The 12141-nt window shown below is 48.0% G+C and overlaps 1 protein-coding gene across 2 annotated transcripts; it reads left to right on the top strand.

Annotated features, from left to right (window-relative positions):
* Positions 1-1493: 1493 nt before the first annotated feature.
* On the top strand, positions 1494-5110 carry LOC109769371 (cyclic nucleotide-gated ion channel 4). Of its 2 annotated transcripts, XM_073510772.1 has the most exons (6): positions 1496-2149; positions 2720-2866; positions 2982-3197; positions 3372-3700; positions 3779-4211; positions 4311-5110. In XM_073510772.1, exons 1-6 carry the CDS (start codon positions 1622-1624, stop codon positions 4824-4826), a joined length of 2169 nt encoding a protein of 722 aa, XP_073366873.1. In that variant the 5' UTR covers positions 1496-1621; the 3' UTR covers positions 4827-5110. The 2 variants fall into 2 exon arrangements, with proteins under 2 accessions (XP_020183708.1, XP_073366873.1); XM_020328119.4 differs by lacking the exon at positions 2720-2866 and having other exon boundaries at positions 1494-2149.
* Positions 5111-12141: the final 7031 nt, after the last annotated feature.

Genomic DNA, 12141 nt, shown 5'->3' with positions numbered 1-12141 from the left:
TAATAGTAGAGAAACTTCACAACATCTCTTCTTTCTGTGCCTGGTTACTAGAGTTGATTGGCGTACGGTTGGTTTAGTGCTTGGTATTGACTTATGTCCCAACAATATATGGCAGTTCTATTCTTGGTGCTATATTTTTCTGTCTGATGGCGACCCGTGTTATATTGCTGGTCTTGCAACTGTTTGTTGGGCTATTTGGAACAGTCATAACCGTTCAACCTTCGAGTTTAAACATCCAAGCACCCCCTTTGATGTTATTTTTGCAACTTGTGTGAACCTGATCTCTTGGGCAGGACTTCTGAAGATCAAGGACAAGACTGCGCCTGAGCGAGGAGCAATGCTATTGAAGGACAACACGAAGAACATGATGAGGATCCGTGCAACGGCTCATGACGATGAAGAATGATGCAACTGTCGCTGGTGCCGTTGGTTTCTTAGTTGATGACCACCTCTCTTAGTTTTTACGTCTGGTTGTTGAGCTATGCTCCTCTTGAACTTTGCTCCTGAGTAAGCTCTTGCTGGTCATGTCTTGCCTTTAAACTTGATAGGTTAGTTTTGGTGTCACAGGGTTTTCACCGCATGGTAAATGTTTCAAATGCGAGCATCTACAGTGGGTTTTTCAGTGGTGCGATGAACTCACTTTCTCCCTTTTCCGTCTCCTGAACAATTTTGGATCGGCTTTGTATTTTCGTTATGCTTTAGTGGAAAGGGGTCCCGGTTAAGAAAACCTATTACACCGGGGCATCTTTCATGTGCGCAGTATTGTACTTCCTTCATTCCTAAATATAAGTCTTTTAGAGATTTGAATATTGACTACATACGGAGTAAAATGAGTGAATCTATATCTCCATATAGAGTACCTTCTAAAATACGTCTCCATATTCAAATCTTCTAAAAGATTTATATTTAGAAACGTAGGGAGTATAAATTTGGGTATTATTGAGCCAAGGAGATTACACATCATTTGCTTGATTTGCTTACAGATGGGGATAGTAGATGCCTACTCACGGTGACAAGCTGAAGAAACAGCCACCTGAACGAGATGCTCCGGTGATTAATTTGGCGGTAGCATGTTTTAATTGGCAAAGCGTGGCTGGCAGCCGCACGTACAGGACCACCCTGACCCTGCCTGCCGATCGACGGGCCAACGTTAATGAAGACCAGCATGATTAATTGACACATGGAGGAGACCGCTGAATCGCTGCTATGTGGCCACCTTGCTGGCCTCTGCACTGTCCCAGCACGCTACAAGCTCGCCACCACCGCTTGCTCGCTCGGGGTACATACGTACGTACGCCCGCCGCTGTCCTCATCGTCTAAGTTCCCCCGCCGTTTCCACATCGTCTACGTACATGCCGACGCAAAATCACACCGGTCGCGGATCGCAAGCAGACAAGCGCGCGCGTGCGTGCCCGGTGAGAGCAACGTATACGTATCGTATTGGCGCCATAGCTAGCTATATATCGTATCGTGCTAGGCTGCTAGCTAGGTATATATCCGTCCATCTCGTCACGGGGCCTCCCGGGTGCTGTCGTCCTCGCCACTCGATCAGCTCCATAGCTATCAGCTGTGCCACTGCCTGTGCACGGACGGAGTGGCGCCACTATCGTATCGATCGATCATGCCGACCGACCTCTCGGCGTCGCGCTCCTCGTCGTCCTCGCCTTCTTCCTCGTCCGCCGCGTCCCCTCACGGCGGCCTGCATAGGCCGGGGGACGAGCGCGAGAAGAGGACGCCCCCGAGCCCGGGCGGCAAGCGCAGGCGGCGGCTGGCGGCGATCGGGCCGCGGGCGAGGTGGGCGCGGGAGTGGGACCGGGCGTACCTGCTGGCGTGCGCGGCGGGGCTCATGGTCGACCCGCTCTTCCTGTACGCCGTGTCCGTCAGCGGCCCGCTCATGTGCGTCTTCCTCGACGGCTGGTTCGCCGCCGCGGTCACCACGCTCCGGTGCATGGTGGACGCCCTGCACGCCTGGAACCTGCTGCTGCGGCTCCGGACGGCTTGGGCGCCGGCCAAGGAGGAGAAGGAGGAGGACGACGACGCTGACGAGGAGGCTCAGCGCGTCGGCGGCGGCGCGGCGCCGGCTCGGCTGCCGAGGTCCAAGAAAGGGGGGCTCCTCTTGGACGTGTTCGTCATTCTTCCGGTGATGCAGGTGCGCCCATGCGTTCTGTCAGCTCAGCTCATTGTTTTTAGTAACTGTTTGTTTGATTGGTACGACGAAGCATCTTTCACATCCAAACAACCTCGCAATGGCCCATAGTGCCGGATTATTACAACGAACGAACGCATGTCCAAAACATCCGGAGAATGAGGAATTTGGAGTCTTTGAGGTTGTAGGCCTGTAGCAATGACTTCCTGTCATGCCGTCGTATGATGCAGTGGCAGTGCATGTCGCCACCGCATCCTGCTCCTGGCAATGGTGGATGTGATCCGCGGTTCCCATCTCGGACCACGCACGGCGATGGATGGACTGGTCTGCGAGGCAGCGACGCTCTGCGCCCAGCAACGTGCTGCAGACCTGCAGTGCCGTAGCTTCCATGTTTTTTTTTTCATTTTTACATGTGCAGTACTTTGTGGTAGAATGTCGTAGTACATGGTGATGGTGCTCCGTGCTCTAACGTAATGCCAAGGCATGATGCGTACTTGTCGGATTAGCCACTTGGGGCCGTTGCCGAGCCGTCGGATTACTACCATGTTTGAGCCAACGACGCATTCAATGCAGATTCAAAGTTGGTTGCACAATGAATGGTCGCAGCAGCCAGCAAAGGTCCCACCGATACGTGCGGCGCTACCTGTGAGCTGTGGCTGCCTGCCCGATATTTCCCTCACCTTGCTTTCTTTGCTCATGCACAACAAACTGCTTATCATTGTACGTATTCCTAAAAAAAAATCTAGCAGTGCAGTTGCTGGCTCAGATAAGCTATGTGAATGAATACGTGATGCAAGATGTATGTGTGTATGTATGGGCGTCGTGCGCAACGCAGGTGGTGATGTGGGTGGGCATACCGGCGATGATACGGGCCGGGTCGACGACGTCGGTGATGACGGTGCTCATGGTGGCGTTCCTCTTCGAGTACCTGCCCAAGATCTACCACTCGGTCCGCTTCCTCCGCCGGATGCAGAACGTCGCCGGCTACATCTTCGGCACCATCTGGTGGGGCATCGCGCTCAACCTCATGGCCTACTTCGTCGCCGCCCACGTACGTCCCGTCCGCCACCCCACCCTCACCGGTCCTTTCATCAGCTTCGTCGTACGTAGTACGTCGCGTGCGTGGTGACCGCTCTGCCCTGCCACGCGCGCGCGCGCACATGGCCTTCTGGCTGGCACGCGAGCTTCATTGCTGAGGCAGCAAAGGACGCTTGGCTTGTTGCAGGCGGTGGGCGCGTGCTGGTACTTGCTGGGGGCGCAGCGGGCGACCAAGTGCCTGAGGGAGCAGTACTGCGCCGGGCGCGTCGGCGGGTGCGCGGCTGGCGCGCTGGCGTGCGCGGAGCCGCTCTACTACGGCGGCACCAGCAGGCTAGGGGGCGGCGTGGGCGCGGACAGGCTCGCCTGGGGCCGCAACGCCAGCGCCAGGGCGACGTGCCTCGACAGCGGCGACAACTACCAGTACGGCGCTTACAAGTGGACCGTCATGCTCGTGGCCAACCCCAGCCGGCTCGAGAAGATACTCCTCCCCATCTTCTGGGGCCTCATGACACTCAGGTGATCGATCGATTTTATCCCGACATTTTATTAGCTTAGTTGCTGATCGTTGTGTCTGTGCCTGTTTTTCATGATCAGCACTTTTGGGAATCTGGCGAGCACGACGGAGTGGTCGGAGATAGTGTTCAACATCATCACCATCACCGGCGGCCTGATCCTGGTCACCATGCTCATCGGGAACATCAAGGTGTTCCTGAACGCGACGACGTCCAAGAAGCAGGCGATGCACACGCGGCTGCGGAGCGTGGAGTGGTGGATGAAGCGCAAGAACCTGCCGCAGAGCTTCCGGCACCGGGTGCGGCAGCACGAGCGGCAGCGGTGGGCGGCGACGCGCGGCGTGGACGAGTGCCGCATCGTGCGCGACCTCCCCGAGGGCCTCCGCCGGGACATCAAGTACCACCTCTGCCTCGACCTCGTCCGCCAGGTGCCGCTCTTCCACCACATGGACGACCTGGTGCTCGAGAACATCTGCGACCGGGTCAAGTCCCTCGTCTTCCCCAAAGGAGAAGTGGTACGTACAAAAATCTACTTGATTCATCTTTCCTCTTAGTACTACAGATTGTAGAAATCAATGGTGCAAATCACAATCTGTTTCTTTAACATATGACAGATCGTGAGGGAAGGTGATCCGGTGCAGAGGATGCTGTTCATAGTGCGGGGGCACCTGCAGAGCAGCCAGGTGCTGCGGAACGGCGGGACGAGCTGCTGCATGCTGGGGCCGGGGAACTTCAGCGGGGACGAGCTGCTGTCGTGGTGCCTGCGGCGGCCGTTCCGGGAGCGGCTGCCGGCGGCGTCGTCGACGCTGGTGACGCTGGAGAGCACGGAGGCGTTCGGGCTGGAGGCGGCGGACGTCAAGTACGTGACGCAGCACTTCCGCTACACCTTCGCCAACGAGAAGGTGCGGCGGAGCGCGCGCTACTACTCGCACGGGTGGCGCACCTGGGCCGCAGTGGCCGTGCAGCTGGCGTGGCGCCGCTACAGGCACCGCAAGACGCTCACCTCGCTCTCCTTCATCCGGCCCCGCCGGCCGCTGTCCAGGTGCTCCTCGCTCGGGGAGGAGAAGCTGCGGCTCTACACCGCGCTGCTCACCTCGCCCAAGCCCAACCAGGACGACCTGCTCCTCTAAGAATGGCAGACTCCATTGCCTTGTCAGAGCGTCGCGCAAAATGCAAGAACCGACTGTTTGGGCTGAAATCCAGCCGAGGTTTCAAAGGAAGAAAGGAAAATGCTGATGCTATTTCACACATTTGACAAATGTCAATTCCCCAGGGACTGGCTGGAAGTATTTCGCGAGCTCTCGGAAAACGCACGGAAATAATAAGGAAGAAAATAAATGCAACCCCCGTATTCCCAGAATGACGTGTTTTTTTTTCTTTTTCCAGGCTGATGAGATTGCTTATATTCAGTAAAGAGTCAACGCGTTAGCCTCCATTTTTTTTCTTAAAAAAAGCATCGAATTCTTCTTAATTTACGGGGTGCCCAGTTTTTTTCTTTTTGGAAAGAAATGGGTTTCCCCGGCCCCAATTTTTATCAAGAGGCAAACAGCGAGACAAAACATCGTTATACTCGATCGCAGCCAAAGTATGTGCAATGAAAATTATTACAACCATAGTCTTCAAAAATAAAATTCTGCAAAAAAAAGATGGACTATGATCAGCACATGTGAAGATAAACAGATGGAGAACAGAATCAGCTAGCTAGCACAGAGCTTCACAACTGAAAACAACTTGTAGATCACCCCGTACAAGGTTCACCTCCAAGCAATCCTAAGGAGCTCTCCTTGACGATGATCGAGGAGCCCGTAAGCATTTGAGAAGCGGAGCAGCTTGAGCGTCGGTGTATAGTACCTTCCACTTGTAGTACAAAGGAGCTCACCATGCTTAGGACGCATTTCAGACTTCTCCAAGTGCTACCCTGAAACACAAATTCATTTCGAAGCAACCATAAGCTCCACAAAGGTAGCATGTACAATCATACTCATAGCAGTATCTTTATTCTTCTTCTTACAATGGATAGCTAAATCACCAAATGAGAAAGGAAGTGGGATATCAACCATTTCAGCAATTATTTGTTAAGTATTAACGGCCACAGTGTAATCAGAGAAAAGATGTTTAACACTTTCCTTTCCACCTCATTACAAAACACACAAATTGTGTCTGCCACATGGTGCCTTTTAGCAAGATTATCTTGTGACAGGTTCTTGTTATTAAAGATTAGCCACAAGAAAAGATGAATATATTGGGATGAGTTCTATTTTGCAAATGTTATCTTTCACAGGATGGATCGCCCTTCCAAAATTAACCATCCAATAAAATTAACCATGTGGAAAATGGAGTGGTCATACTGCAATATGCAGATGATACAGTGTTATGCGTGGAGCATAATCCTGAAAAAGCCCTCAACGTGAAGCTATTACTTTATATGTTTGAACTCATGTCTGGATTGAAAATTAAAGTTCCAGAAAAGTGAAATTTTATGTGTTGGAGGAGATGATAATATCCTGAAAGAATATGCTCAAATTTTCTGATGTCAAATTGGGCATTTTCCGATGAAATATCTCGGAGTTCCTGTTAGCTACTCCTCCTTGAGAGGGGTGGACTGTGATTTCTTGGAGGCTAAATATATTAAGAGATGCGAGTCTGGGCTTGGGAGTAATGCTTCCTCGGGGGGTAGACTGACCCTGCTGAATGCTAACATTTCCAGCATTGCTTATTGCTTATTACTACATGTTCATGTTCCTGCTATCCAAGACTATCATAGAGAGACCGGATAAGCATAGAAGGAGATTCTTTTGGCAAGTTACTAAGAACAGGAAACGATACTATTTGGTTAGATGGTCCAGGATCTATAGATCCAAGGAAAAAGGGGGCTTGGGGGTTAAAGACCTTCACATGCAGAATCTATGCCTTCTTGCTAAATGGTGGTGGAAGCTTGAGATGAAAATAGGTCTCTGGCAAGATATTGTCAAGGCTAAGTACTTCGGAAGGGAAACAGTAGCTTCTATCAAAGGGCAAATTAATGATTCTCCTTGCTGGAAGGCCATTATGGAAGTGAAAAACTTATATATGGCTGGCAGGAGGGTGGTCATTCAATCTGGCGACATAGCCAGGTTATGGACAGATCCTGTCGGTGACCAAGCACCATTTGCTGAACAATTCCCACGGCTGTTTGCCATTTGCAACTATCCCAACTGTGTTGCAAAAGAGTGTCTGGAGGCTGATCATGTATCCTTCTTTCGAAGGAGATTGAACTTTGAGCTCAATGAACAATGGCGAGAAATGGTCTCAGTTGTCCAAAAAGCCTGTGTCTCCATGGAGAGTGATAGTATTAAGTGGGATTTGGGCGCTAGACCCTATTTTAAAACCAAATCAATGTACTCCTACCTAGAAAGGAACATCTCAGGTTGTAACTATCAGTGGATTTGGAAAGCTCGTATTCTTTTGAAAATTCAGATTTTCATGTGGCATCTGTCACAGGATGCGGTGCTGACCAGGGATGTGATGAAGCACCATGGGTGGAAAGGAGAGCCTAAATGCTCCTTTTGTGGGGAGAGGAGACGTCTGAGCATTTCTTTTTTACGTGTCCCATTGCTAGGGTGACATGGAGAGTTGTGGGGTGCATGTTTGGCACCGGACTATGCCCTGACAATTTTTGGCAGGTGTATGTGTGGTGCTAGTTTCCCCCCGTGGAGAGGTCTTTTATACATCCGGCATTGCGGCTATCTGTTGGGCAATATGGACCTGTCATAACAGAGTTACTTTTGAACATATTCCCCTCAAATCTCCTTTTGAATGCATCTTCTCTGCATGTGCTCTTCTATGTTACTAGGCAGGTATGATGAAGCAGGAGGATGCGGCGAACCTGAGAGCTGGTGGGATCATACTGAAGGAGAACACATCTCGCCTGGTGAGGATCTACGCTAGTGCATACCAAGATGAGGGGGCCTGCTGATGGAGAAGGCTTTACTACTTGAACGCTTCGATCTTTTGGGTAGATTCCTCCCGCGTGAGGATGTTTGTTGCATGTTGCTCTGGTATGAGCAGTGTTTCTAGTGGTCTGGCTTTAGACAGCCCTTTGCTCTTTTATCTTGGATTTATAGTGTCATCAGGTTTTCACCCCATAATGAGTAATCTCAATGGCGAGTGCTCATGGTGGGTTTCCCGGTGATGCTTGAACTCGCTTCCCTCTTTCCCGTTTCATTCCCTGGACATGGTTGTATTTCCGTTATCGCGGTAATGGAAAGGGGTAATGCCCGGTTCAAAATAAAATAAAAAATAAAATGATTTGTCAGAAAAGAAGCCAGAAGACTCAAGGAACCAATGGGAGAATTTTTTTCATCTGTCAAAATAACTGTTCTCGCAGTGGTGAGTAAATCATGTCATTTAGAGAAGAGTTGAGCACCCACACATCTTCTGAAAGGTAAAATCAACTTGGAACTATTTCAAACGTGAGCAACCGAAGAGTCTTGCTGTTGACAAATCACCAAAAAAATTCCAAAACTTAGTTTTAAGTGAGCATTCATCAACCCAAGTATCATGCCAAAAGGCAACATTTTTTTCATTGCCCACCTTCCAATGGTAAAAAGGCTGGACAACAGAGAAATCCCAAGTAATATACGTGTCGCACGTTTTGGGGATAAACATTCCGGATCATGGGAAGAAGCCCCCCCCACGGGCTTTGAACAATCACCGGGCACTTGCGACAGTGGAAGGCCTGCAGAGGTCCGCAGCAAGCACAAAGTTCTCTGAGATGCTACGCTCGACGATGATACCATATTGGTCGTCGCCGATCAACTCAAAATATGACCGACCATTGATGGCAAGTCCCAACTTGAAAAGGGTTAAATGTTGTGAGGGTTGTTAATCTACTCTTGCATAATTGATGTTACATCCTACCAAACTTGGTCAAATTATTGTGAGTAGAAGCTTTTAACCAAGCCTTCCTTGCTAAGCAGACATATAGAATTCTACAAGTGTCAAACTCCTTGTGCGCACTTGCCTAAAGGCGAGATATTTTAAAGAGGGTTCGATTATGTCAGCTACCTATCCAAATGGAGGTTCCTGTACTTTCAAAATTATTTTACTTGGGAGGGATCTTCTTCTTGTTGGCCCTATATGCAGGACAGGGGATGTATCTCATACTAATATCCATCACAATAATTGGATCCCACTCAATGGCAACCTCAAGCCATTGAGCGAGGTGCATATCCCGGGCATTATATGTGTGAGCGACCTCATAAATGCACACGGGGTAGCTAGGGTAGAACTAAGGTGCTACAAATATTTACCCGTGACGATGAGAGATATATTGCAAATTGCTATAGGGGAACTGGGCATGGTAGATTATATGGCGTGGAATTACACCAAGAGTAGGGAGTTCACTGGCTAGCCCTTTGGGATACTAGTGTGCCGGACAAAGCTAAAGTTCATGTATTGAGGCTTTGGCGCAATGGACTTGCTATAGGTGATGAGATTCATCAGAGGAGGATCAAGGTTGTGGTCTTTTGTGTGGCATGCAACGGAGAAGAGACTATCTACCACATGTTTTGGTCTTGCCCATACTCAACACTCTTCTGGAAAGTTACGCGCTCAGAAAAGGGAGTCTCGTTGGTGATCCCACCCGCAGCAGTTGATACATCTCCAACATATCTATAATTTATGAAGTATTCATGCCATGTTTACAACAATTTTATATGGTTTTGGTATTATTTGATTAGAAATAACCATGTTTTCAGTAGAACTACTTTGGTGTCATTTTTTGTGCAGAAATAAAAGTTCTCGGAATAGGTTGAAAATTTACGATGATTTTTTATGGACCACAAGAGACCCCCGAACCACTAGAGCTGGGCCAGGAAGTGGACGAAGGAGCCACAAGCCTGGGGGGTGCACCCTCCGAGATTGTGGGCCCCTCGGGCACCCCCTTGAAGTGAGACCGACGCCAAAAATTCCTATAAGTACCAAAACCCCCGAAAAGAACCCTAGATGAGAAGTTCTACCGCCGCAAGCCTCTGTATCCACGAAAAACCAATTGGGACCCCGTTCCGGCACCCTGCCAGAGAGGGAAATCATCACCAAAGGCCATCTGCATCATTCCGGCGCCCACTATGATGAGGAGGGAGTAGTTCACTGCTACCTCTTGAGCACTGCGTTGGTTTTCCCTTGAAGAGGAAAGGGTGATGCAGTAAAGTAGCGTAAGTATTTCCCTCAGTTTTTGAGAACCAAGGTATCAATCCAGTAGGAGACCACGCTCAAGTCCCACGCACCTACACAAACAAATAAGAACCTTGCAACCAACGCGATAAAGGGGTTGTCAATCCCTTCACGGCCACTTGCAAAACTGAGATCTGATAGAGATGATAAAATATTTTTTTGGTATTTTTATGATAAAGACTAAAAGTAAAGAAAGCAAAATAAATGTTAATAGAAATAACTTGTTGACGGGAGATTAATATGATGGAAAATAGACCCGGGGGCCATAGGTTTCACTAGTGGCTTCTCTCAAGAGCATAAGTATTACGGTGGGTAAACAAATTACTCTCGAGCAATTGATAGAATCGAGCATAGTTATGAGAATATCTAGGTATGATCATGTATATAGGCATCACGTCCGTGACACGTAGACCGACTCCTGCCTGCATCTACTACTATTACTCCACACATCGACCGCTATCCAGCATGCATCTAGAGTATTAAGTTCATAAGAACGGAGTAACACTTTAAGCAAGATGACATGATGTAGAGGGGTAAACTCATGCAATATGATATAAACCCCATCTTTTTATCCTCGATGGCAACAATACAATACGTGTCGTTTCCCCTTCTGTCACTGGGATCGAGCACCGCAAGATTGAACCCAAAGCTAAGCACTTCTCCCATTGCAAGAAAGATCAATCTAGTAGGCCAAACCAAACTGATAATTCGAAGAGACTTGCAAAGATAACCAATCATACATAAAAGAATTCATAGGAGATTCAAATATTGTTCATAGATAATCTTGATCATAAACCCACAATTCATCGGATCTCGACAAACACACTGCAAAAGAAGATTACATCGAATAGATCTCCAAGAGAATCGAGGAGAACTTTGTATTGAGATCCAAACAGAGAGAAGAAGCCATCTAGCTAATAACTATGGACCCGAAGGTCTGAGGTAAACTACTCACACATCATCGGAGAGGCTATGGTATTGATGTAGAAGCCATCCGTATCTGATGTTTTCGGGGTACGTAGTTATATATAGGAGGAAGAAGTAGGTCGGTGGAGCTACGAGGGGCCCACGAGGGTGGAGGGCGTTCCCAGGTGGGTAGGCACGCCCCCTGCCTCGTGGCCTCCTTGTTGATTCTTGACATCCACTCCAAGTCCTCTGGATCACGTTTGTTCCGAAAATCACATTCCCAAAGGTTTCATTCCGTTTGGACTCCGTTTGGTATTCCTTTTCTGCGAAACACTGAAATAGGCAAAAAAACAGCAATCTGGGCTGGGCCTCCGGTTAATAGGTTAGTCCCAAAAATAATATAAAAGTGTATAATAAAGCCCATTAAACGTCCAAAACAGAATATATAATAGCATGGAACAATCAAAAATTATAGATACGTTGGAGACGTATCAAGCATCCCCAAGCTTAATTCCTGCTCGTCCTCGAGTAGGAAAATGATAAAAATAGAATTTTTGATGTGGAATGCTACTTAGCATAATTTTCAATGTAATTCTCTTAATTGTGGCATGAATATTCAGATCCGAAAGATTCAAGATAAAAGTTTAATATTGACATAAAAATAATAATACTTCAAGCATACTAACAAAGCAATCATGTCTTCTCAAAATAACATGGCCAAAGAAAGTTATCCCTACAAAATCGTATAGCTGGCTATGCTCTATCTTCGTCACACAAAGTATTTAATCATGCACAACCCCAATGACAAGCCAAGCAATTGTTTCATACTTTTGATGTTCTCAAACTTTTTCAATCTTAACGCAATACATGAGCGTGAGCCATGGACATAGCACTATATGTGCAATAGAATGGTGGTTGTGGAGAAGACAAAAAAAGAACAAGATAGTCTCACATCAACTAGGCGTATCAATGGGCTATGGAGATGCCCATCAATAGATATCAATGTGAGTGAGTAGGGATTGCCATGCAACGGATGCACTAGTGCTATAAGTGTATGAAAGCTTAACAAAAGAAACTAAGTGGGTGTGCATCCAACTCGCTTGCTCACGAAGACCTAGGGTATTTTGAGGAAGCCCATCATTGGAATATACAAGCCAAGTTCTATAATGTAAAACTCTCACTAGTATATGAAAGTGACAACATAGGAGACTCTCTATCATGAAGATCATGGTGCTACTTTGAAGCACAAGTGTGGTAAAAGGATAGTAACATTGTCCCTTCTCTCTTTTTCTCTCATTTTTTTATTTGGGCCTTTTCTCTTTTTTT

This window comes from Aegilops tauschii, chromosome 3, assembly GCF_002575655.3.
Source record: "Aegilops tauschii subsp. strangulata cultivar AL8/78 chromosome 3, Aet v6.0, whole genome shotgun sequence".
Taxonomy (NCBI): domain Eukaryota; kingdom Viridiplantae; phylum Streptophyta; class Magnoliopsida; order Poales; family Poaceae; genus Aegilops; species Aegilops tauschii.
Note: the sequence above shows the minus strand (reverse complement) of the source record. Positions and strands in the feature narration are given on the sequence as shown.